The 27,906-nt window shown below is 44.7% G+C and overlaps 1 protein-coding gene across 6 annotated transcripts in view; it reads right to left on the bottom strand.

Annotated features, from left to right (window-relative positions):
• The window catches only part of POU2F2 (POU class 2 homeobox 2), a 112,517-nt gene that overhangs the window by 32,221 nt on the left and 52,390 nt on the right, over positions 1–27,906 (bottom strand). For 4 of the 6 annotated variants that reach the window (XM_088453177.1, XM_088453178.1, XM_088453181.1 and 1 more), the window contains exons 2-5: positions 6,885–6,944; positions 3,739–3,773; positions 3,620–3,661; positions 1,257–1,421 (exon numbers count right to left, since the gene is read on the bottom strand). In XM_088453177.1, coding sequence (XP_088309303.1) covers positions 1,257–1,421; positions 3,620–3,661; positions 3,739–3,773; positions 6,885–6,944 — 302 coding nt within the window. The other 2 variants (XM_088453179.1, XM_088453180.1) reach the window with 2 other exon arrangements.

Genomic DNA, 27,906 nt, shown 5'->3' with positions numbered 1-27,906 from the left:
CACACACACACTTTATATTGTGTGTATATATTATGTTATGTTTTGTCCATGGTGACCAATTGCAATGTGCGTGTGTGGGGATCTTATAGAGTTCGGGGCCTGACTCAGAGTGGCACCTGCTACTGCATATGTGAGGAAATCCCTAAAAACTAGTACGATGCACAGTGTGTACGCACAGAGGCAAAGTTGTGATGTGAATGTGCTGGGCCTTGGCTATTCAGACGCGTCTAGATGCACCGTCTTGTGGGCATGTTCTGGGAGTGTCACCAGCGTGTCACTGAAGTGCTTGCGTGCACAGGGTAGCGATTCAGCATAGCTCGTAAGTGCAATGTAGAATGCGGATTCCCGATAGTTGGAAAACTGCGTGTGCCGGATCCGTTCTGCGCATGTGCAGAATGGGTCCCGAGTGTTTGGACGCAGAGCAGCAGTGATTGACAGTCTGCTGCTGCTTGGGGGTGGGAAGGGGGTGGCGACTGCCTCGGATTTTCGAAAACTGAGCCGTGTCAACACCGTTGGATGGGGGTTGGAGTCCAGGATCTCCGTCGGCAGATTTCCTGGCCCTTTTGGACATCTGCGATGGCCGGCCTGCATTATTACCCCATGGTCACTCAGCTGGCAGCGGATCACGCAGATGATTTGATGCTGCGTCCATGACACCTATCGCTGATCTACAGACTCATGGCTGGAACTCAGGACCAGCACAGTTTTCTGAGCTTAAGGATGTATTATTATTAATATATATATATATTTATTTTATTACAAAGGAAAACACAGGGGGGTCTATTAAGTAAGTATACTTGATGTGCAGAGCTTTAGTTTTGCCCCAGTGCACCCTAAATGTTACTCCAAGCACACTTCAAGGACATCGGTTTGCCTTAATTACATGTGGCACTTCTGTGGGTACACTTTGAGGACATTGCTAGGAGTCCAACAGAGAGGTGCAAAATGCAGTCCTGGAAGTCTACCAGCTCTGAGATGGAGGATCATTCAAGGGTTTGTGTGGTGTAAAGTACAATTCGGAGGTTTCACCCCTTCATCACCTTAGAATGATCTCACTACATCAGTAATGCCCTCCCTCTGCCCCCTTAGCCGGTACAAGCTCCTAGTCGTTTGCAAATGCCGCCATCTTGTTCCACAAACCCATGCTCTTTGCCAGAAATCTATGAGGGACTGTGCACAGAACGTACTACTTGTAGGAAATGACCAGCACAGGGACATTCTACTGAACAGATTGATGAAAGGTGACAACTACTTACCCCAGCCAGCTGGCTGCCAGCAAGGAGAAGCTGTGTTTGAGGGAGGGAGGTAGGTGCTTGCTGAGGGGTGGGCGGAGCCTGTGGGGTAGGTGGTGCAGAAGGCGTTGGGGGAATTGGAGTGCCAGGGAGGGATGGGGACCGTTCCCCACATTCTTCGTCTGTAATCTGCGAAAGAGAAGAAAGAGTGATATTGATAAATGAGAGAAGTGACAGACAGGTAACATTAACCATTTCATATCCAGAAGAGTTTTTTTTGCCCTTTCAAACTCAGGTGAATTTTTAGGTTTCGGTGCTCTGCCGGTTTCACCGGGAAAAACGTACTTTTATTCCGTAGGCTACACAAATAGATTTTATATCAGCATCTATATTATTTTACTTGATGTTCTCTATTGAGGGTTTATTTCCTTTCTCCCAATCAGTGCAAACCTAGAAGTGAACAACAAGATGTAATTGCCCAGCTCTCCTGAGTCCGAGGACACCATGGAGCCGATTCACAACAAGTGGACGGTAATCAGTCACTGTGCCTTTGTATGCAGCAGCCGTGTGATATTATGCAAACGCAGCAGGAGGCGTCTTGTGTAAATAGACGCCTTCAGCCCGGCTTCTCTGATCCGCTGCTGCGTCTGAGGACCATCTGGCAGCCATTGGCCACTTGAATAACCCTAAAGGTTACTCAGAATGGGCGCTGAAACTCTGCAGCAGAGACCAATTAACCTGCGCCAGAAGACGCATACACTGGTCTTGGCAGGCATAGGAAACATTTTGTCAAACACTCCCCGTCGCCACCCCAAAAAGGCTGCAGCCTGTGCATCAGGCTATGGCGTCCAGGGAATGTGACTAGAGCCACTGCACCATCGCCTGACGTGCGCACTGCAGCTACAGCGCGTTTCCAGTTTAAAATATTTTTTTTCAAAATCATTCATTTGCATAAAAATCTACATAGCGTCCACCTCTGAATAAGCCCCCACACATAAGATGTGCTGTAGGAATCGCACACAGGAACAAAGCTGGACATGTTAGTTTTAATGTTAGTTCATCTGCAGCTGGTGCATCATTTAGAAGTATGGGGGAGGTTAGGGTTGCAGTAAGTATAACAATGCGTAAATGTCACACAGAACGCCTGATGCGGCCTCAGCGATGCTGAGTGCAGGGAAGGGGGTCAGAGCAGAAAGCAGTTACTATACAGCACTTATCCTCATGTATCAAATGTCTATTTCCCTATAGCTTGTCAATCCTCATACCTCTTTGTTATTACCCAGTCCCATTTTATTACCGTTTTGTTCCCAATTGTAAAGTGCAATGGAATATGCTGCACTATAAAAGTAAATAATAATAATAATAATAAATAAATGTGAACTTTATTAGCTATAGGGCCATAGATGTAATAGTTTTATTGGCAGCAGAGATCTGATCTGTTCCTCCCTAAAAATGCACGGAGACAAAACGTGCAAAGTAGCACTGCCCGACCAATCTCTAAACTGCCACTGGGGCGCCCACCGCGCAAGGAATTCCCGACGATGTCAGGATTAGGTCACCCAACATTTCCCCGCCACTGGTTACTGGCACTAGGTTTACATTTAGTATGACTCTAAGGGCCCCTAAGTCAGGGCCCGTTAGTTTTCAGTGCCAGCCTGGGTCCAATGATCGTGTAACAACCGCCTCGAAGAGACAAAAACGTTTCCTCAATAGAGGCACCGGCCCACGTTAAGTCTACTGCAGGGGCTCAGCAAGTCGGCCTATTTTCCAAAGTGGAGAAGTGCGATAGCTCCTACAAAAGGTGTAGGTATAAGTTGAATCCGTTGATCTTCTAAACTACAATTCCATTAGAAAAAGGTTGCCTGCGGGAACATTCAATCCTAATAAACGATATTTACGTCAAATTTGCATATTTGAGTAAAAGGACTATCGGCAACGCATACATATGTTAGTTAGACAATTGCATCTCCTATAAATCTGATCTCATTGAGCAGCAGCAGGGCTTGGGAAGCTGACTCACTTGAGAAAGAAGATAGGCTGAGCAGAATATTGGACTGCAGTGAATTATACAGTCAAGACGGGGTTTATGGGGAAGTAACAGAGAACTCAGGAAGAGAGTGCAACGATCTGTCGGGTCCGGGGATTCCCCTATCATATCCCTGCCGGTCACAGTGAGTCACAAACAAATCTTAGAGACACCCCCCCCCTCCCCCTTAAAAGTTTAGTTACTCAGTGTGTGTAATTGGGCTGTGAATGCGCCCGCTCAAATGGCGGGAAAGGTTTGTGCCACAGTGCAAAGTCTACTGTACAGACGGGTAATACCCCAGTCTGCTGTATCTGTGCCCAAATCTGGGGTTTCATCGCCCTCTCTTGGTCAGCTGACATACCTTTGGAGACAGAGAGAATGGAGATCCCTTGTTTTGCTGCACCTGAAATACACAGAGATTGAGTCACACAAACATAATGTAAAATGGTGACATAAGGGAAATAGAAGATAATCTTTTACCTCATGAAGAGCGTCTGCGCCATTCCTTTCATTGTCTGTAAGGAGATACAGAACTTATTGTTATCTGTTATTTATAAGGCACTGCAATGTCAGCAGTGCCGTGCAAGGGGTGAACATTAAAACATAATAAGCATTATAGAGTACAAGTGCAAAATACAACAGGTAACCATAGCGTAAGTACAATGCAAAGGTTAAAACACAATTACACAGAAGGTGAGAGACGGGCGAACAAGACGATAAAATGACATAAATGACAATTACTGTAGGCAGAAATCAGACAATAGTGGCTAGTAAGTGCTCAGGCACCGTCTCGGCCTGCTGGGTTGTACGTCACTTTATCTATCAGAGAGCTACCTCTTGAGTTCTCATGTAGGCAGATCTGGAGCCAATATGGCCGCACACATTAGAGGCCCCATTGCACAGACTGAGTTGTTGGCTGAACGCAATATCACCTGGTACCCACGTACTGTGGTTTGTTGTTTGACAGCAGCTATGTGCAAATCTTAAGGCCCCCACACATGGAGCGATATAGCAGCCGATCCGATGTATTGGAACGATATTGCAGCTATATTGTTCCGTGTGTGGGCATTAGATCTACCGCTGCGTGCTCCTGTGGGGTCGTCTGTCGGTCCCCCAGATCTTTCTGCATCAGGAGAATGGACAAAGGATCCCATGCTGATCTATGGAGGGCGAGGGGGGCGCATATGGGGCGGTTAGGCACCCGATCGCTCCGTGTGTGGGGACCACCCGATATGTCGGCCATCGGATCGTGGATCGCATCGCTGGGTGCACATCATACCGTGTACCCAACTTTAGCCATTGGCTAAGTGCAATTAACCAAGCAAAAACTTTGATAAATACCATTCCGATTTTAATTGGTTAGTTTAGTTTGAGCTTAACGGATGTAATCACACACGCCCACCCGCACAGGGTCTCAATAGCAAAAAAACAGCTTCCACAATACACTGTACAAGAATGCCTTCCATCAGTGATAATTTCATAGGTAGAAACGAAAACCAGTTCCCGATAAGTTGTTATCGCAAAGAGGAAGAGACTTCCTCAGTCTGCAACACAGACAGGTTTCCACGGTCTGTCAAAGTCGTGAACAGGAGGTTCCTTTATTATAGTACTGTCACACCGTCCAGGACTAGGCCTGACTCAGCCTCCTTAGTGTCACACGGGAGGGTTCTCCCAGCCTGTTCCCATCAGAGATACATTCCTATTCCTTATGTATATTATGGCACATTAAAAAGATACGTCAAGATTATAAGGATTCAAACAAGAAACTATAATAAGATTTCCAGCATTTTCTGAGGATATAAATATTATATAGGGCCAGCATATTCTCTTGTACTATTTAGTTAAAACAACAACCTTCCAATCTTTATGTGTCTGCAAACATACAGAGCATGGGCTGTAACACAGAGCTACAGTCACATACATGTGTGTGAGAGAGAGAGAGAAACCATTCAAAACATAATGGCAAATAGATTTCTAATGGCAATACCCCCCCCATCCATCTAGAGGTGATCGATCCCCATTAGCACATCCCACCCACTGTTTTATTACCCCCACCCATGTGTCACTGTATAATACCTTCCCCCCAACCAAGGGTCAATATATCTGTTTTCTCACCCATCCTCATATTAGCAAAATATTACTCTCCCCCCCATGCCATTGCCCCACCCAACCTCTAATGCAGAGTGCAGCGGGGAGTGGGTCAGAGGGGGACCCACTGCACACGCATATGTTTTTGCTAAAGGGGAGGGGTTGCACACTAAGTTCCTCTACTCTCACTTTTCGCACGGCATTCTGGGGGCCGGTTCCTAGAGCGATGTCCGCAGTCACAGACCGTTCCATAACTCCTGGGGAAACCAGAGCAGCAGGAGGAAATCAGTTCTACACGTGCCGAATGGATATCCTCCATAACTAAAGGGGGACGGCATAGTCGCATGGGATGCAACTGTGACAGCTAAAGCCTACCTGGCTGCGGTCGCATCCCATGCAACTGTGTCAGGTAAGTGGTTAAAACAATAGCTAAAAACACAATGAAATTAAGCAGAGAGAAGTAATACAGGATAACAATGTGAACTATTGAAAAGAATGCATTATTGGAGAAAAAAAGCAACAACAAATATTAGAGCTTGTGGGTGTTGTAACAACAAGATATTAATGGAAAAAATATACAAAATAAAATAAAAATGCAATGAAAAAAAAAATAAAGAGAGGAAGAGGCGGAGTAAAGTGGATTAAAGATTACTGTAGTGGAGAAGTATGCATTTAGGAAATAGATGGCAATCACAAGGCTCAGCTAAGGGTCTCCTGTGTGATTAGGGCAATTTACCGGGGGGTTCCGTCCTAATAAAACCACTTACAGTTAAGTTTCTGTTGATGCAAAGAGCTTAGTGTTAAGTGACAGCTATGAGTAATATAAAGCGAGTAGACCTCACACATACTTTGAGATTGCCACCGCTTTATCCTATGTGCAGACTTCCGCACAAGAACTACTGGACTCTTGAAACCACCACTTTTTTTCCCCAAACATTTAACTTTATTACTGAGGGTTTTCCATTTTTGCACTCCTTTACAAATTTCATATATTGCCAAAATTGGGTCCCTCTGCGGCCGACACCATTTTCCCAGAGGTAACAAAAAATCTGGCACTTCGCCCATAGCATTTACAAATATCTGCGCCATCTTCCCAAATATCGCTGGGATGATGGCGTCGACCACTTAAGGAAGGTTATAGACTGCCTCACGGAGAAGCCATTAATACCCCCCAGGTTGTTTATATTGCGTTATAACAGCACTAGATGACTTCGGGCAGATCCTGCAATGGGCACTGCGAATGTGACAAGAACAATCGAATACCATGCAATCTAAACCCAAAAGATCAATCAGAAGAGTGACCGTCAAAGCGAGATCATTTCGGTCACATGGTAGGCACAAGGCTCTGATAGATTACAATATTCAGAATTAGGATACTGTACCTAATTCCATCCAAATCTAAATTGTTCCATGTGTGTAATTAAAATTAATATAATTGCGTTGGGGATGCACATACTGTATGCAGTGATATATAGTCCAACAGCCTCATCTGCAGGAAGCAATATATGTCAGTCTCACACACAAATAACTGTTATTACCTGCGACACCACCTTCTGCATGCAATTTGCCGAGATGCCCCGGTTTAGACATTCTTATTTCTGTAGACAGAGAGGGAGAAAAGCAATCAGGACACCGTGTAGAAAAATGCAGATAGTTATATTTATACTCTCAGATACACAAAACATAGGTCATTACATGGACAGTCATTATGCTGGACCAAGTTATATTTCCTATTAGAAATGCATTGGGCACAAGATAAAAGTCACTGCATGTTGAATGTATACATAGCACTCATCGGCTTTGGGATCACATCGTCACCATATCTGCCTGGTCACTTTCAGCTTCAGTGCTCATAGGGACCACAATGAATACAATTCATGCGAGCTTAGTAGGTAACATATGTTAAGCCCATCTCACACTCTAAATTAGTGATAACATTTTCAATATTTCTGAGTCCAACTATACGTGTTCTTTCTCAGTCGTGGTAATCGGCTGGAAGCAATGCTTTTTCTATATTTAGTCTCAAATTGTTTCCTCACCTTATTCGTGGACTTTTATTAAAGTAAAAAAAAATTAAAAATACTAAAAACTCATAACCCAAAGCTCCCATGAGCGACTGAGAATGATGTCTCATGTGACACCATTCCAGGGACTGCTGGATCACTGTGACCCTACATCGTCCCTCTCATGTCTGTCACCACCATGATGGAAGCACTGTCTGCACATTATCACTGATACACCTGCGCTTCCTCCTGCAGCGGAGAGACAGGAAGCTTCCTTCTCTCCCCTCAGTCCTCCCGTCCCGCCGCTTTACCACTATTGTCATGGCTGCAGGAAGAAGTGCAGGTGACTGCAGACTGAACGTCGTGGGCCACTAACTAAAATACCCAAAAAGACAACAGAAAGCCGGAATTCTGTACAGATGCCTATTCTCTCAACTTATACATAGAGACCAGGATTGATCTTCATTAAGATCTCCAGAGTCCCACCAACAGGTAATGTCCTCCTGTGGGATAATTATTGTCACGTCTTTACCTGTGCATGATTGTGGACCAGTACCAGATGGGGCATGTGAGAAACCAGGACACTGGCACCAGACCACTTCCACCCTGAGGAAGTGGTCTAGTGACCACGAAACACGTAACTCTACAGCTGAGGAGACCCAAATTACATTATTTGTTTTAATAGGATTTCTATTCTTGCTTCTTTCCCTCAATAGGGTTTATTTTTAACCCATAGGGGTATATTTAATTAAGTGCAGGTTTTTAGAAGTGGAGATGTTGCCCACAGCAACCAGATTCTACGTAACATTTATATTGCACCTTCTAGAAGATAATAGCTAGAATCTGATTGGTTGCCAAGGGAAACATCTCCACTTCTAAAACCCGCACTTTAGTAAATATAATAAGGATTAGACAGAAATCCCCTGATAAATACACAGCGAAAAAAAGATAAGCTATAATACACTGTTGTACTTCCCCTATAATAGCATAGTGTACATATTACTGTTATATTGGGGCTGAGGCACAGTTGAACGTAAGCCTATCTGCAGGCCATATATTGCATGTTCTCTCTCTGCGCATGTGCCAGAAGCAAGGGCACGTCGGGCAATGCGCGCCAAATGCATCTCCACTTGCAGCTGAAAGGGTAAAACTGGGCTGTCAAGGGGCGTTCTCACATAGGCGAAATTCTGAGAGGACCTGTTGACGAAATTGCCCCCTATACGGATTTGTGCAGGTGGGTAAAGACATTTTCAAATGTGTCTTTTGGTCTACGGAGAGGGTTTGGTGCAAGTGATAATGAGGATGACGAGTATCAAACCAAGGGCTCGATCTAATTAGGTGCGATGTACTCGCGTGTTCAAGTCATCGTGACAGTGGCCGTGCTTGACGGCCGCCCGGATTCACCTGAAAGTTCTCTCTGCCCCATAGGGCAACGAGCAAATTCAGGCAAATTCAGTGGCGAGTCGGGCTGCGAAGAGAGCGATGTGCCGGGCCGTTGTCGGCGTTTTAACGCCGTGGCAACAGAACATCGCACCTAATTGGATCGAGCCCTAAGAGTGCAGATAGGGTCGGTCCGGGCACAGATACGTGTAATTACGCATACGGGTGAATACACACATTTACTACCATGAACATTTGACTCTGCAAAGTACATTGGTTTCATCATTGTCTTTTGCTTTTGTGTATATTTTACAAAGCCGTTTTACGGCGTTGTCCTATTATGAGGTAACAAAGCGCAAAGTACAGGTAGAAAACGAGCGCTAAAGCAGGAAGAGAAAAACAACATCTGCGTCCGGACCAGGAGACAAATCTTAGCACTTTAATTACTGCCATTATATATACCGTCATGCACAACCCTGTGTGCAGTATAGTACACAGGTTGGGGGGGGGGATTACTGATCCAGTCAAGGAGGTTAATGATGGGGAACTCTCACTTCTGCTTCTGGTTTCCCTGCTAAACAGACTATTTACCGAAATAAACTAAAAATACAACCTCTGACAAACACTACAGAGTTACATACACATGACCCACTTATATAGTACTGGTCACACTGACACTGCCCACACACACACAAACTACCCTGTCATGTCCTCATAACCAGATTCGTTTGTTTGTTTATTTAGGGGGGGGGGGGGGGGGGTGTTTTGAAGAAAAATATACAAGCTGATGAGATTTTTTAGTTTCCAAATCAACATTCCCAGCTCTCCCCGGTTATTAGCTGCTGTCCCAGGGTAACCATCATGGGGTTTTTTCTGGCCCCTGCACTTTCCCGGGTTACTTTCCCCCTTGTTTTAGTCGCACTGTTCAATATAAAAGGAAAATAAGTATTTATAACTCGGCTAGACTAACAAAGTTAGAAAGTTAGGTTAATTCCTATAACGGAATAATTAAAAAAAAAAATAAAATCTATGTAATTAAATGAATGTCAGACAGTAACACTTTTCAATGCACAAATTGACATAAACTGAATTTAATGCAATTGCTTAATATCTGAACACAGTAATAATAGAATTCCTTAGGCCGATCTGCTTAACACCCAATTCACACATTGTGGAGTTGCTGTAAGACATATCCATTGAAGAGTGTTATTTTATACAGCTCCAATATCTCCTTACAATGCCATTAGAGCTTACAATTGTGCTCCAGGATTGAATATTTGGATGATCCTTTACTCGAGTGATCTCTTTACTTGTACATGAATATACCAACTTCACCCCATGAGGACTGTTCTGTGCAGTTACAGATTTATCAGTGTAAATGTCCTTCCATTAAAACAAAGTTGTTGGAGCGTTGGGGGCGCGCTTAATTGCAAAACACTCGCATTTTATAGTTTGCATGTTCTCTTTAAGTATTAAGTTTTTAAAAACTTTATGGTGATCACAAACTAACAAAATTACTACAATCTGATAACCATGAAGTTTAGAGGAGATTTGTTTTCCACATTTAAATTTTATGTAAAAGTTTAAGTTATGTAAAACTTTAATGTTTAAAGAGCAGGCAGCCCTGGTGATGGAAAGGGATAGCAGCCTTGGATTCCCCACCTACGATGGCATTACTGTTCTATTCACATGTCAGGTAGCGTTTTTATCCATCGTCCTCACTAGGATGATACTGTGCCATGAAACATACACACGCTGTCCTGGTCCATGACATTGTCCACATGCAGATCCTAATGCACAGCAGGCGCACTCTAGATTACCACTCGACAGATCACTTACTTTGGTTCTCAAAACACATAGACCTGAAACCTCCCACACTGCTGATTTATCATATTCTCTGCACAGTATTCTCATACACCTCTACTTTCATTTCACGCTAACCATTATCACAGCACTCTCACTTTATGATCAGTATTGTTCTGTAGTGTTCCCCCACACGCAGAACTAGCCCCCTAACTCCTATTTAAGATGTAGGCAATCTTCGGCTCTGCAGCTGTTGTAGAACCACACGTCTAAGCATGTCCTTATAGCCGCACTACAGCCAAAAAGCTATTGGTTGCCTGACTTATGTAACACTTGGTTTCATATACTGATATCCTCACCCAACTCCCTATATTACCTCTGTATCCCAGCAATTTGCAACTGTGCCGCAAACAGCGTGGTCCACATTAACCTCTCCAGCACTACTGTGCTCACCTGTTGCCCAATGATTAGAGATCACCATCATGAGAGCTGGGAGCTGTGAGAGAGCAGAGATCACAGAGGATACTAGAGTAGTGAGGCAGAGACAGCATGTAGGAACTAGCCCTCCCACACTCATCGTTAACCCCAAATCTGCCAAGCTCACTGCATTAACCTATTATTGACAAGCTCCAGAATACTACTGCACCTGGTTCATTTCTATCACAGTTTTATGCCTCTCTCCATCACTGTGTTCCCAGCACTACGTCTCTCACTACTACAGGACTGAAGCACTTAAAACCCTCAATCAGCAGTATCTTAATCTCTGCAAGGTTTTGCATTACTGAACTTGATGAGAAATATCCATTGTACAGAGTTGCACCGAGCAGCAGATTCTCAATGCAGCTTTTCATGGTTTTGAATCAATCTCTTTCAAATCCATATCTTAAAGCAAAGATAAAAGACAAAGATAGAGCATATCTCCTCCATTGCAGTCCAGGTTTTAAGGATATCCATGCTTGATCACAGATGTTTAAATAAAGGGGCATACACACACAACGATGTTAGTAACCAACGATTTTAGTGAACGATTTTCGTTCAGATTTTCCCTTGAAAAAGTGAACGAAAATCGTTCACTAAAAATCGTTGATTACTAAAATAATGAACGATTTTGAAGAACGATGAACAAATTTTTAATCATGCATACAGTGAATGGAAATCGTTCATCGTTTATCCTGCACAACATGAACGATTTTCTGAACGAAAATCGCTTGTTTTACTGTCAGAATGGACGATGAACTACAAACGTGAACGCACATGAACGATTATCGTTCATCGTTCAGCTTAAAAAGATGAACGATTTTACAAACGATTTAACGATAATGATGTCGTTATAGTTAAATTGTTCAAAAATTCGTTATGTGTGTATGCACCTTTAAACTGACTGAGGTACTAATGAAGTCATCTAAGCATGGTTATCTTTAAAACCTGGACTGTTGGGCTGCCTTGAGGACAGAGCTTGGTAAATACTGTAGTTAGTACATTTCCTCTCATCAAAGAATACAGCTATGGCTTAATGCAGAGGTTCCCAAACGCGGTCCTCAAGGCACCCCAACAGTTCAGGTTTTAGAGATATCTATGGTTGAGCACAGGTTGTTAAACCAAATTGACTAAGGTACTGATTAAGTCACCTGTGGTCAAGCATGGATATCTTTAAAACCTGGACCTCTTGTTTAATGGATGTAATCCAAATATGTGCCCGCTGGGAGGCGCTGTTCTATTATAGTATCTGGCTCTTTAGCTAGAACAAAGAAGTTTGAGACTGTCCGCAAGCATTAAGGAATGTAATTATCTAGTACCCAAATGTTTTTCAAACATTTATATATATCATAATCACAAATATAATGAAGTACATTCTAAAGGCAGAAAAACAGGGTTGGTGGGGATATAACACGTTTATCTTGACCTCCCTTAACAAGTTTACCTTGACAGAAAGCCCCAGCCTTATCCACTAAATAAACCCCTACGTTCCTGCATCCCCTGAAGCTTATATATATTCACATTGTTTCATTCACTATGTAGGCAAAAGTGATTTGTCACCCCCGCGCAAGCGAAATGCATACCATAGCACGAGTTCCAAATTCCCACTAATGTGGCAGTTTCGACAATAACATTTGGTAGGGAGGCTCATGCACTTGTAGTTCTATGGAAACAACAAATGTGTTTATCAGGACGACAATGCCACCAGTCATGTTTCCAGGGCATCCCTGGACTGGTATATAGGAAATTCGGGAACCCGGATGGACTGGCCAGCTCAGAGTCCAGATCTTAACCCCATTGAGAACCTCAGGGATGAATTGGAGTGACGGGTGTGTTCTAGGCTGACTCCACCTTCTTCAGTGTCACTGGTGGTCTCTGTACATAAGGCAGAATGGCAAAACATACCGCCTGCTGTTGTCCAGGAACTTGTGGGCAGTTTGCCATGAAGGGTATCTGCAGTAATCACTGCACGTGGTGCACCTACATAGTACTGACGCCAATAACATCTCGCTGATATATTTGCTGTCAGTGTCCAATCACTTTTGTCTACATAGTGTAGGTGTTATCCTTGTGGGACTTAGGGATAACTAGAGGGGAGGTTGCGGGGGAAACTGTGCAGGCGTTTGCAGCATTTTGCAGCAAGGCTGAGGCCACAATTATGTGTTTCACAGTGAAACGTGCAATCATGGCCCTGTCCACTTCACTGCAGAGGTGAAAGTGACCTGGGAGACCCTGATTCAGGTGAGACCCTGATTCTCTACGGTGATTCCATATGCAGCAGACTTGAGTCTCAGCCGCCGTCCTGTGCACTGAGACGCCCACCTCCAACGCCTGAAAGCTACACAGTGCGATCCAGTGATGCAACATTGTTATGTTACGATACATTGCACGTGTTGCACACACTGCACCATCTTGCATGATGTACCATCACGTAATGCATGTGTCGTTCATTGCTTCATCCCATCTGCCGTGCAGTACAGGAGATGGGACGATGCGATGAACAACAGATCGGCCGTACACACTATATGATATGTATGATATATCGCTCCGATCTGTGTTGGACTGATATATCGTACGATACATCGTACGGTGTGTACCCAGCTTAAGTCCATGCTGTCTCAGGCAGAGTGGCTCTCCTAAGACGCCCTAGTCCTCTGCAGCTGAGAACGAATTTGCAGAGCCTCACTAGAGCACGGCCAGAAAACAGTCCTGACACACCTGCAGTTTTTTTTCAACCCCCCCCCCCATTGCCTCCCCCAAATGCTGACGCCGTCACTAATCCATTGCTGAGTATGCCCAGCGCCGCTGTGAATAAGGGTTAGGGTCAGGCACTAGGAGGAGGGTTAGGGTGAGCACTAGGGGGAGTGTTAGGGACTAAGGGGGGAGGGCTACGTTTAGGGTACGGGGAGGAGTAGGTTTGGTTTAGGCACTAGGGGGGGTTAGGTTTAGGCACCGGGTAGGGAGGTTTAGGGAGAGGGTTAGGATATGACAAACAAGTGTCGGAATCCTAACCCTGTCGGGATGCTGGCGTTTGGATTCTGAACGCCAGGATCCCGAGTGCCGGCATCCCGTACCCATGCCAGGGAGAGTAGGCAATTATGCATCATTTCTAACCTTTTTATGCCAGCATAAAGAAACAGCAGGTAACCTCACTGTCAGGTCTAAGGTAGATTTGCTTCAATTGTCCTATAGGATAACCCTTTGTACAGCCACTTTATCTAACATTATTTGCCACTCACATTGCCCAAGATTCTGTATCATATTGCTGGGATTTATCATAAAAACATTAGTATACTGACGTATAGTACTAATACATTTACTGTACCAGCTGCCTAGGCTATACATACTGTAGTATCCCCCTCAGCTGCCAATCCCACCTTAGTCATACCACCAATGCCAGTCTGCAGCCCTCCACGCACACCAGTGACCCTTGCCACAGCAGCTGACTGCACTAACCTTCACCAGCTGAAGTTATTTATGAACTTGAACAATATCTGCAATATTTAGAGTATTCATCATGAGTCTTAAGGATGTTCACTGATGCGGTGATTTCTTTTCTGCTACAAAAGTCAGCACAATTATTCTCAAACGTTTAGTAATATAAACACTTAAGCTGTGTTTTCAGTGATAAGATGTAAGTAGGGCGTTCCGTGGCTGGTAGCTTTCATTCTATGGCAAAGTTGCAGTGTGTTCGTTGGAGCGTGGGGGAGCCCCTTATACCACATCCTGCAATAACAGCGACTATGAGCAGGCTCCTCCCCGCTGAGGGTGGCACAATGACACAGACAGTGATGCTGTGACCTGGCCTTGGGCATACACATGTTACATGCAGTACAAGTTAGGCAGGCACTGAGGACCTCTGTCCATCCGTTACGAGTTATGGAGGTAGTTACAGAACATTATGGGCTCGATTCAATTGAACGCGAATTAAATAGTGCTGCCAGGAGCTATTCAATTCTGCGCACTGTTAAGGATTTCTTCTCGTATCCCTCCAAGGGCGCGAGCAGAAATCCGACAAAAGTACAGGCACGATGCTGTTTTCTGCCCTTAGCGCCGTGGAAACAGCATCGCGCAAGGCAGTTTAGTCGGAGAATGCCCTTTTTCGCGACTAAACACCATGTTTAAGGTGCGAGAACGGGCATTCTCTGACCTAACGTGTGAAAAATTGAATCGCTCCGGGAGCTCCTTCCCGGCGCTATTTAATTCGCATTCCATTGAATCAAGCCCTATGGGCCTAATTATGAGGTGGTCGCCGTGGCGATGACGCACACACACAGCCAATGTTCGCACCTCGCATGCGTCCTGATTGTTAATGATCAGAGACACAGTACAGAATTGGACGCAGGGTCTGTGGATTTTAGTGAGCATACTTTGGTGGTAACGGGGGTGGCTAAACAGATGCAGGCGTGTCGTTGAAAGCAGCTGCGCCCAAACACGGTGAATAGCTCTCACACAGGAGGCCATACTCTGACGGGGAAACTGCCATAGGGTTGGTGCATGTGTAGGTGGTGCGTCCAATGGTGGTGTCTTAATAAACCGAGGAGGATTAGCACTACAGCTGGTGGACGTCTCTGTGCGAATACTATTGGCAATGGCATTAGCATAAAGGTGCAGTCGTGCTACAGCAAAGGATGCAGTCATGGATGGTACACCTCTGAGTGAGCCCCACAATCCTCCCATCATACAGGATCTCAGGTTACCTACACTGTCCCGCTCAGCAAGGGGCGGTTTAGGGGGCTCGCGTGCAGACCATTCCCGTGCTGGCCTCCTCCTCTCTGTGGTGAGGTATACTCTGGCAGTGTGTAACATGGCTCCCACGCCATGGTCCCGGAGACACCTCTACAGCGCATGCGTGGTGGCCATTTTCCCGGTGATTTGCGCAGCTGCTGCAGCTCCGGAGAGGCAAGTATTAAACATGGGTGTAGGGTCTGTGGGCCCACCTGGACCCAGGGGCTTGTGCCTCACAGTCAGGGTGACAGGTAACATACACATACAAATGTCCTTCTCAGTCAGGATGACAGGTAACAGACACATACACTGTCTATGAGGCCATCTCCCTGCTAAACCATGGCTTTGGTAGAAATCTACATACACATGCACAATCCAAGGTGACAGCGCCACAAAAGAGGATTGTGTGTTGCTCCTAAATGAGGCCCAGCGTAGCTTTCTTGGCAGCAACCCAGACGTGCAGTGCCTCACTGAAGATCGCCGCTGTGACTTGCACTGCACTTCGAAGCTCGTGCCCGTAACTGTGCCAATGTCTTCCTAGTCACTATGAGCAGTTTCTAGACACCTCATCCCATCTCAGGCTGCCAAACCCGGAGTGAGAACAAGACAACACAAATCTCAATGCAGAGACTAGAAATGAATCTCTCCACAGACATCAGTTTCCTGTCACAGCAACTCAAATCCCACCACAGAAACCAAAATACCACCACATAAATCAGACTGTGAAGTGAACTTAGTGTCTCATTGCAGAACGCACTGTGACATCACTACGATTCGTATACCAAGTGGCAGTCGTGTTTATACTGCAGACGTCAGTGGAGGCAAATTGCTCACAAACATGCACAACACAAGACCCTGCAAGTTACTGGACACTTGAAATGTGAACATGAAGCTTTGCAAAGTATTGTACCTAACATACTTTTTATCCAACAATATCCTCCACCTAAATTGGCGAAACCGTGAGGGTTTCATGTCAGGGATTCCTGCAGTAAATGAGAACTTGCCCTCCCTTGTGCTGCCAGTGGTTCTGTTCCAGCCACGGGTGAGGGTCAAGCACCGTCACTGTGATTCACTAATTGTTTGTGTTGTGACACACTGACAGGCCAGACACAATGATGGGGTCCCTGGCTTACATGAAACTTTACATATCAATGTACTACTGACAAAGCAGCTTGTCAAGCAGAGCATTGATTTTGTTCTTAATTCCTCTTTAACCAGAATTCCTGATACCACCACAGAAAGATCTCACCACATCACTCAGGTAGGATCCCAGTTAGTTGATGACAGGACATGCTTTTGAAACATGGGGGTAAATATACGGAGCGGCAGCTTTTGTAAATCTCGGCTTCTCATCGCGCTTAATCCCTGAAATTGAAAATGACAATCATGTAGTAACGGGTGTTTTGCTTTTAGTGCAATGGCCTATTTAAATGTAATTGTTAAACAAGACGAGAACCGCCAGTCTGCAAAAAGACTTTGGAACTTTGGGCCTGATTCAGACCCACTCGCGAGCGGCTGTCCGCTCGCAAGTGGGTCGATGTTATGCACTGAGCATGCGCACGACGGAGGGAGCTCCGTCGTGCGCATGCGCCAGACGCGACGAGCGAAGGAAAGTCCTTCGCTCGTTGTGTCCGATCAAAGGGGGCGTGCTGTCAATGTTGGAGGCTCTGATAGAGCCAAAATCACTCCGGAGCTTGCGGTTGAAAACCTCAACCGCAGGCTCCGGCTCGCAATTTCGATGGTCGCGATGGTCTCGACCATCACGGCCATCAAAAAGCACGCTCGTATAGCCTGTGGGTGGTGACCCACAGCTATACGAGCGTCCAGGAGGACGCTCCATGAAAATGGAGCCCGGCCCTCATTCAGAGCGTGCGCTCTGCTCAGAGCGTACGGCTCTGAATGAGGGCCTTTATGTTTGCAGATTAGCTACTCAAGGATAGTAGGGGCCCAAGAAGTGAGATAGATGTCCTGAGTGAGGAGCAGGTGTTTGTTGTTTTGTTTTCCGTTTGATGCATGCTGATGCCTGCAATAGAGCATACTTGCCTACACTCCCGGATGTTGTGGGAGGCTCCTGATTTTTCGGGTAGCCCCCTGCACCCCTGAAAGTGTAGGCAGATCTCCCGCATCCTGCCCACTTCCTAGTGAACTGGGCAGGATGTGGAGATTTTACAGGGAATTCGCAGGTCCGTCAGGAGGAGCTAAAATGATGCGAATTGCGTCTTTTAGCCCCGCCCCCTCCTTGCAGACCCACAAATCTATGTCTTTTCCTGTGATGGGGCGTGGCCTAATGACGTCTACTGTCCATCCCCACCCCCCGAAGATGTTTACAGAGTCTCCGCTCCGGGATGTAAACTCAGTAAGTATGCAGTATAGCCATATTTTCATTTACTTGGAAAGCTGTAAGTGGACCCTCTGTCGAGAACCTAACACTGCACCGCTGACACCCCCCTACCGAGCTAATTACCCCATATCATTACAATATGAATATAAATATACGCACCCATTACCTATGAATATATGCACCCCTTACCTGTGAATATAAATATACACCCCCATTACCTATGAATATAAATATACACACCTATTACCTATGAATATAAATATACACACCCATTACCTATGAATATAAATATATACGCCCCCATGACTTCTGAATATAAATATACACACCTATTACCTATGAATATAAATATACGCCCCCCATGACTTCTGAATATAAATATACACCCAAATTACATATGAATATAAATATATTCACCTATTACCTGTGAATATAAATATATGCACCCATGACTTCTGAATATAAATATATACGCCCCCATGACTTCTGAATATAAATATATGCCCCCATGACTTCTGAATATAAATATACGCCCCATTACCTATGAATATAAATATATTCATCTATTACCTATGAATATAAATATACACCCCCCATGACTTCTGAATATAAATATACACACCTATTACCTATGAATATAAATATACACTCCCATTACCTATGAATATAAATATACGCCCCCATGACTTCTGAATATAAATATACACACCTATTACCTATGAATATAAATATACGCCTCCATGACTTCTGAATATAAATGTACCCTCCCATGACTTCTGAATATAAATATACGCTTCCATGACTTCTGAATATAAATATACACTCCCACGACTTCTGAATATAAATATACACACCTATTACCTATGAATATAAATATACGCTCCCATGACGTCTGAATATAAATATACGCCCCCATGACTTCTGAATATAAATATACGTCTTCATGACTTCTGAATATAAATATATTCACCTATTGCCTGTCAATATAAATATATGCTCCCATTACCTGGGAATATAAATATACACACACACAACCATTACCTGTCACTGTACATATATACACCCATTACCTGTCACTATACATATACACACACCCATTACCTGTCACTATACATATACGCACCCATTACCTGTCACTATACATATACACCCATTACCTGTCACTATACATATACACACACCCATTACCTGTCATTATACATATACACACCCATTACCTGTCACTGTACATATACACACCCATTACCTGTCACTATACATATACACACCCATTACCTGTCACTATACATATACACACCCATTACCTGTCACTATACATACACACCCATTACTGTCACTATACATACACACCCATTACCTGTCACTATACTTATACACACCCATTACCTGTCACTTAACATATACACACCCATTACCTGTCACTATACATACACACCCATTACTGTCACTATACATACACACCCATTACCTGTCACTATACTTATACACACCCATTACCTGTCACTATACATATACACCATTACCTGTCACTATACATATACACACCCATTACCTGTCACTATACATATACACCCATTACTGTCACTATACATACACACCCATTACTGTCACTATACATATACACACCCATTACCTGTCACTGTACATACACACCCATTACTGTCACTATACATATACACACCCATTACCTGTCACTATACATACACACCCATTACTGTCACTATACATATACACACCCATTACCTGTCATTATACATATACACCCATTACTGTCACTATACATACACACCCATTACCTGTCACTATACTTATACACACCCATTACCTGTCACTATACATACACACCCATTACTGTCACTATACATATACACACCCATTACCTGTCACTATACATATACACCATTACCTGTCACTATACATATACACACCCATTACCTGTCACTATACATATACACACCCATTACCTGTCACTATACATATACACACCCATTACCTGTCACTGTACACATACACACCCATTACTGTCACTATACATACACACCCATTACCTGTCACTATACATATACACACCATTACCTGTCACTGTACATATACACACCCATTACCTGTCACTATACATATACACACCCATTACCTGTCATTATACATATACACACCCATTACCTGTCACTATACATATACACCCATTACCTGTCACTATACACATAGTCACTATACATATTGTGATAGGAACACTGATAAAGTGGTCAGTGGTAGATACATTTGTCCTAGGCGTTTGACCTATGTGTTCTAAAAAACCCCAGGAGAAAAGTCTGCACTGAAGCAGATTTGAGTGTCGGCTTTTTGAAAAGCCGGTTTGGGTCTTGGGGGTGTGGATGTGAGGAGAGGGAGGGTTCCATCCACAAGCCACTCCAGGTTTTGGCCTTTTTGACCTGTTAGCAGGCTCATTAGGGTCTGCATCTGGAACTGGCTGATATAGGCTGTGTGTGATTGTAAGTTAGTGTCTCATACCTGGGAGAGCAAGCAGACTGGCTGGCTCAGAGACACTTGGTGAAACTACCTGTAAGTCTTGTGCATATGCTTGTGTTGATGGTGGAGGCAGTAGGCCCCACTATTTCTTTAGAGAAGGAACCTCTTGTCTAGTTAGCACCCAGACGGGCTAGCATTTATTTTTATGTTTTGTATTCCTTTTATGTTGCACAATAAAGACTGGTACCGACCAGCTAGTACGAGACCCCAGACTGGTGTACTATTTTTCCAGCTGCTGTGTGTGTGAAGAGGGAGTCCATCTACCCCAGGAGAGGGACCCCTAATCCAGTCATGTTACAATTGGTGGAGAATGCGGGCAGACACGTGATTATTGAATCCCTGGAGGTAAAATGGAGGACGTTGTAAAAGCCCTGCTTCAGGCTATGGCAGCTCAGCAGGAGACTAATAAAATACAGCAGGAAGCTATCCGGGCTCAGCATGAAGCTACCAATGTACAACTGATGGCCTTGGAGGCAGCCAGAGGCAGCAACAAGTCACCCTTGAGGAAACCCGCCAGGCTATTAACGAGGTGGTACAGCACTTGGTCGCCCGGCCTGGAGATGCTACTACTGGTCCTCCCACCACCACTCACTCCATATGAGCCATACACTTCCTACAAAAGATGACTTTGGGCGATGATGTGGAAAGCATATCTCACCGCATTTGAGAGAACAGCCGAAAGGGAGAGTTGGCCCAAGGAGCAATGGGCAAGTCTGGTGGCACCTTTCCTGTCTGGGGAGCCACAAAAGACCTATTACGATTTATGCCTGGCCGATGCTAAGGACTATGTGAAATTAAAACAGGAGATTCTAACTCGCTTGGGAGTCACCACCTTTGTTCGTGCCCAACGAGTCCACCGCTGGGAGTTCCAATTCCAAATGGACAGACCTCCATGCTCACAGATGCACGACCTCGTCCATCTAGCCACCAATTGGCTGCAGCCCGAGACGCTGACAGGACCACAAATCGTCAAACGAGTAATGATGGACCGGTATCTGCGGTCCCTACCTGCATCCTTGCGCAAGTGGGTGAGCCATGCTGTCCCTAAGTCCACAGACCAGTTAGTCGAACTGGTGGAGATGTATGTGGCGGCTGAGGAGCTGATGAGTCTGCCCCACCGAGACCCGATGGCGCACCGGCGAACTCCCCTCAACAATGGTAAGACTGTTACTGGGGAGAAGGGTGCTGGGCGGTGGAATGTGCCTAAGACTGAGGGTGGGGAACCTGAAGACAGGCCTGACAGGCCAGGAAGGTTCCTACCCCGCAAAAGACTAGACATGTGACTCAATGTTTCTGATGTGGTGGCTTCGGCCACATAGCAGCTAATTGTTCACTTACCTCTGAGCCCATGCAATGTGATACTGCTTCTGTCAACCGCAGGGGGTCTTTCTTTGCACAGCCAGCCTGTACTGCTGACCGGCAGGTTGAGACAGATAAACATATGTGTGTACTCACCGTGGAAGGCAACCGAGTAGAGGCTCTGTTAGACTCTGGTAGCCTGGTTACACTTTTGAGAACTGAGCTGGTGAACCCTTTGAAGCATAAGGGAAAAACTGTTGGTGTGACATGCATACATGGGGATACTCTGTATTATATTACTGTCGAAATGAACATCGAGACGCCATGTGGTTCCGCGGTAGTCTATGTGGGTTTGGTACCGGGTTTAATGTATGATGTGATATTGGGAAGAGACTTTGCTCACTTCTGGAAGTTGTGGGAAAGCCGGTTTTGCACAGTGGTAAATCACCCTGCCTCGTCTGAAAGGGTAACTGATGTAGTGGCAGAGTCAGAGATGTTCCCATTTTCTAGTATGATTGGCGAACTAGAGAATGCGGAGGTGATGGTGGCTCGCCAAGTGTTGTAAAGCCCGTTGATCGTCTGCCGGATTTAGAGGTCAGAAGAGATGTCACCCTACTCTGGTGAAAGCCAGGGAGAATGTCAAGGTGGTCAATGGTAAACCCGTGGATCCCGATAGTCCCTTGACGTATCCTCACATGGTAATATGTCAGGATCTGTCGTATCAGATGACTAAGAAAGGGGAGGAGATTGTGGAACAATTAATAGTCCCCAAAGCTTACAGGAGAACGGTGTTAGAACTGGCCCATGGTCATATAACGGCAGTCCACCTAGGGGTAGAGAAAACCACTTAGCGAATCGTGCAGAGGTTTTTTTGACCCGGTATCCATAAAGAGGTATCTGACTTTTGCGCCTCCTGCCTTGAATGCCAGTATCATGCTCCCAGACCACATTTCAAAAGTCCTCTAGTCCCACTACCAGTTATAGAGGTACCATTTGAAAGATTAGCTATGGACTTGGTTGGACCCTTGTTGAAATCTGCCCGGGGACATCAATATATTCTGGACTACGCTACCAGATACCTGGAAGCAATACAGCTACGCAATACATCAACCAAGTCCATTGCTAGAGAGCTGGTCCATGTTTTTAGCAGGTTGGGAATACCTAAAGAGATACTAACTGACCAAGGTACCCATTCATGTCAAAAGTTATGAAGGAGTTGTGCCGCCTGTTTAAGATTAACCAGTTAAGGACCTCGGTTTATCACCCCCAAACCGATGGTTTGGTCGAGAGGTTTAACAAAAAATCTTAAAACATACGTTAAGGAAAGTAGTCGACAAAGATGGTAAAGATTGAGATTATTTGTTGCCTTATCTGCTGTTGGCCATAAGAGAGGTTCCCCAGTCCTCCACCGGGTTTTCACCTTTAGACTTGTTATATGGGAGGCATCCAAGAGGGTTATTAGACGTTGCCAAGGAGACTTGGGAAGGGCAGTCTAGTCCTTATAAAACAGTGATTGAACATGTTTCCCAGATGCAAGAGAGAATTGCGGCTGTAGTGCCTATAGTTAAGGAGCACTTGGTCCAACTAGCACAGCAGAGGGTATATAACCGCAATGCATAGTTAAGAAACTTTGCTCCTGGGGACAGAGTGTTGGTGTTGGTTCCCACGGTAGAAAGTAAACTGTTAGCTAGGTGGCAAGGGCCCTTTGAGATCTTAGAAAAAGTGGGACAGGTCAACTATAAAGTTTACCAACCGGGGAAAAGAAAACCAGAACAGATAGATCATGTGAACCTGATAAAACCCTGGAAGGATAGAGCAGCACTGTCAGCCGTCCAAGCCCCTCCAGTAAACCACGACCCGTGGTACCTGAAGTGATAGTGGCAAAAACCCTGTCAACTAGTCAACAGCAGGAGGTCAAGGAATTTTTGATCAGAAATAGGGTACTGTCTTCTGACCTACCAGGAAAAATCACGGTCATCAAACATGATATAGTCACTGAGTATAACGGGGGTTAAAGTTAACCTAAAGCCCTATAGATTGCCCAAAGAGAGTCTGTGTCAAAGGAAATTAAAAAAATGTTAGAATTGGGGGTAACTGAAGAATCACATAGTGAGTGGTCAAGTCCCATTGTGCTGATTCCAAAGCCCGATGGGAGTGCGTTTTTGTAATGACTTCCGAAAGCTGAACAGTGTTTCAAAATTCGATGCCTACCCGATGCCAAGGGTGGATGAACTAATTGAAAGATATTTAACCACTCTGGACCTAACCAAAGGGTATTGGCAAGTGCCATTAACCAAAAACGCCAAAGAAAAAAACAGCTTTTTCTGCACCAGAAGGGTTGTTTCATTACAAGATGTTACCCTTTGGGCTACATGGGGCACCTGCTACCTTTTCAAAGAATGATGGATAGGATTCTAAGACCCCATAGACGATATGTTGCGGCTTATCTGGTTGATGTGGTCATACATAGTCCAGATTGGCAGTCTCACTTACCCAGAGTACAAGCAGTATTAGACTCCATCTTTAAGGCAGGTTTGACAGCAAACCCGAAAAAGTGTTGTCTAGGGCTGGAGGAAGTAAAATATCTGGGATACACCGTTGGCAGAGATTTGATAAACCCACAGCTCAATAAGATTGAGGCAGTACAGAACTGGCCATGACCCCTCAATAAGAAGCAGGTGAGAGCCTTCTTGGGGATCACTGGATACTAAAGGAGGTTCATACCCAGTTGTGCCACCATTGCGGTCCCACTTACTGACCTTACCAAGGGCAAACAAAAAATCATGGTGGAATGGGGTCCGGAAGCGGAGAAAGCTTTCCAATAATTAAAAATGGCCTTATGTACCCAACCTGTTCTGGTGACCTCTGATTTTTACCGGTGTAGGCATCGGAGCGATCCTGTCCCAAAGCAAAGAGGGTGAGGAACACCCTATTTTTTACCTAAGCAGGAAATTGAATATACATGAGAGAAACTATGCCACAGTGGAGAAGGAAGCTTTGGCCATAAAATGGGCGTTAGAGACTCTCAGGTACTATTTGGTGGGAAGAAAGTTCAGACTGATTACTGACCATGCCCCTCTGAAATGGATGTCAGAAAACAAGGACAGTAACGCAAGAATAACAAGATGGTTCTTGGCGCTACAAACCTTTACATTTTCGGGAGAACACAGGAGAGGAAGCCAGCTGGCCAATGCAGACGCGTTGTCACGCATTCATTGCTTGGGGGCTTCACTTGTTCCGCCCCTCAGGTCGAAACAAAGGGGGGGGGATATGTGATAGGAACACTGATAAAGTGGTCAGTGGTAGATACATTTGTCCTAGGTTTTTGACCTATGTATTCTAAAAAACTCCAAGAGAAAAGTCTGCAGTAAAGCAGATTTGAGTGTCGGCTTTTTGAAAAGCCGGTTTGGGACCTGGGGGTGTGGATGAGAGGGAGGGCTCCATCCACAGGCCACTTCAGGTTTTGGCCTGTTAGGGTTTGCACCTAGAACTGGCTGATATAGGTTGTGTGTGATTGTAAGTTAGTGTTTCATACCTGGGAGAGCAAGCAGACTGGCTGGCTCAGGGACACTTGGTGAAACTACCTGTAGGCCCCACTATTTCCTTAGAGAGGGAACCTCTTGTCTAGTTAGCACCCAGACGGGCTAGCATTTATTTTTATGTTTTGTATTCCTTTTATGTTGCACAATAAAGACTGGTACCGACCAGCTAGTACGAGACCCCAGACTGGTGTACTATTTTTCCAGTTGCTGTGTGTGTGAAGAGGGAGTCCATCTACCCCAGGAGAGGGACCCCTAATCCGGTCGTGTTACAATATACACACACCCATTACCTGTCACTATACATATACACACACCCATTACCTGTCACTATACATATACACACACCCATTACCTGTCACTATACATATACACACACCCATTACCTGTCACTCTAAATACACACAGCCATTACCTGTCACTATACATATACACACACCCATTACCTGTCATTCTAAATACATACAGCCATTACCTGTCACTATACATATACGTATCTATTCCCTATCACTATACATATACGTATCTATTCCCTATCACTATACATATACGTATCTATTCCCTATGGACGCAACAAGTCTCATCCAAAACCACTTACTCCTGGTATAATTTGAAAATATTGTCGGGAACAAATCCCTTATAATGCATCCTACTAACAAAATGTGGTATAGCTGTGAACAACAGAATGTACGTACACTAAACAGATAATCCCTGAAAGGAAAAGAAATGGGTTACGGTAATGTTGTGTGGAGGAGCAATGTGCATATAAATGTTTGTATTTCCCAGGCTGGCTATACATGCAGCATGTGACTCACATTATATTATTACATGTGTATGATACATTCATTGTATTTTGTCCTCTAGTCTGTTACAATGGAAATTAATAATAAAAACAGAAACTAATTAAATAAATCCTATAGTTTTACTATGTACGTTACAAACCCGCAGCCCCCAGTACTCTGCCCTCCTGGCAGCGGGTGTAATGTAACGGCACACACGCTATGCTCACTACAGTTAATTGCAGCCATGAGAAAGGGGGCTGTGACGAGGAGGACACCACCCTAGGGCGAGAATGATACGCCAATTTGTAAGGCATTTGCATATAGTGGACCCCAATATGTTCTCTCCTGGGAAGTGTTAGGTTTTGTCGTATACATAGCACACAAATAGAAAATCTACTACAAGCAATCCAGGCCCTAGTACGGTCAGCATAATCCTATTAATGCTATAATTAATTTTGGAAAGCCATCGTTCTAGTTGAAGCACTTATCATCTTCTGCAAAGAACACTATTCCTGCATTTCACAGCAGCTGGTGTAACGTCTGGGATCTCACCACAGACACTAATATACAGACAGCAAAGCAAGCTACGTGATGTATCCTCAAACCACAGATACAACCAACCACAGTGACTGGCTGTCACTTGTATATAAACAATGTAGGCAGGAGCCTATAGCCTCTTCTGCTACACCCAACTTTGCATACCTAATGCTGGGCATGGGTGCAACTACCATAGGTGCAAGGGGTGCAGCTGCTATGGGGCACAGAGCTGAGGGGGGGACCACCTTCCTTGTCAAAGTTCCATGTACTTGGCTGACCGGCCGTCAAACCGACCTAGCAACCGATTTGGGAAGCTATACACACTTACCAATCAGCCGCTCCGTATGTCTGGCCAGCCATCATATCTGGGCGGGCAATTGTCCTGCCTACTTGTGATGTCAGTGCTTGCGATTCCTGTGACCAGTGTATGGGTCGGTTGGTGGGTCGCCCGTACACACAGGCAGATGTACAGCTATATCGGCTGTGCTGCAGGGGCCGACCTGGTAGGTCTGTGAACCAAGTCATTTGCAAACATATCGTCTGCACACACGGACAGATATACTTAGCGGTATGTGGTTTGCTGGCTGTACGGATAGGGTGTACCCAGCTTTAGGTTTCAGGTTTATCCGCATGATGCCCCATTCATATCCTCACTTATGTGAATGATATATATACTCTGTACAGTGCTGTGTACTATGATTGGCGTTATATAAAAAAAACAATACAATACTGTACATGTGTATAACAAATATGCAGTAAATAATACCTGCTTGTCATACTAAGCATCTGAGAGAAAGTATATTACGCCTGAGCTTTATTCCTGAAATAATTCTAGCTCTTGGCACAAGAAGATAAAGACTTGCATGTGTGTACAGTATACATTACTCATGGCACTCAGCGTTCTAGTCATTACAAACAAGCCAATTAGTTCACTTAATTACAGTCTGCTCGCAATTAAATTACTGCATGTGTCAATTTAAATGGAAGGGAGCATGCAAAAATGTAAATCTATATCTTGGGTGCTTGAACTGGCGCTACACCCTTCTTACTGATTCTGCCACCCAGTTGTGGTACCTGCGAGATCTATTTATCTTGTGGGTCCACGTAACTGTCTATCATCTCTCAATGCTGCACAAGAAAAT

This window comes from Taudactylus pleione, unplaced genomic scaffold (assembly GCF_031769625.1).
Source record: "Taudactylus pleione unplaced genomic scaffold, aTauple2 ptg000572l, whole genome shotgun sequence".
In the NCBI taxonomy this organism is placed as follows: Eukaryota; Metazoa; Chordata; class Amphibia; order Anura; family Myobatrachidae; genus Taudactylus; species Taudactylus pleione.
Note: the sequence above shows the minus strand (reverse complement) of the source record. Positions and strands in the feature narration are given on the sequence as shown.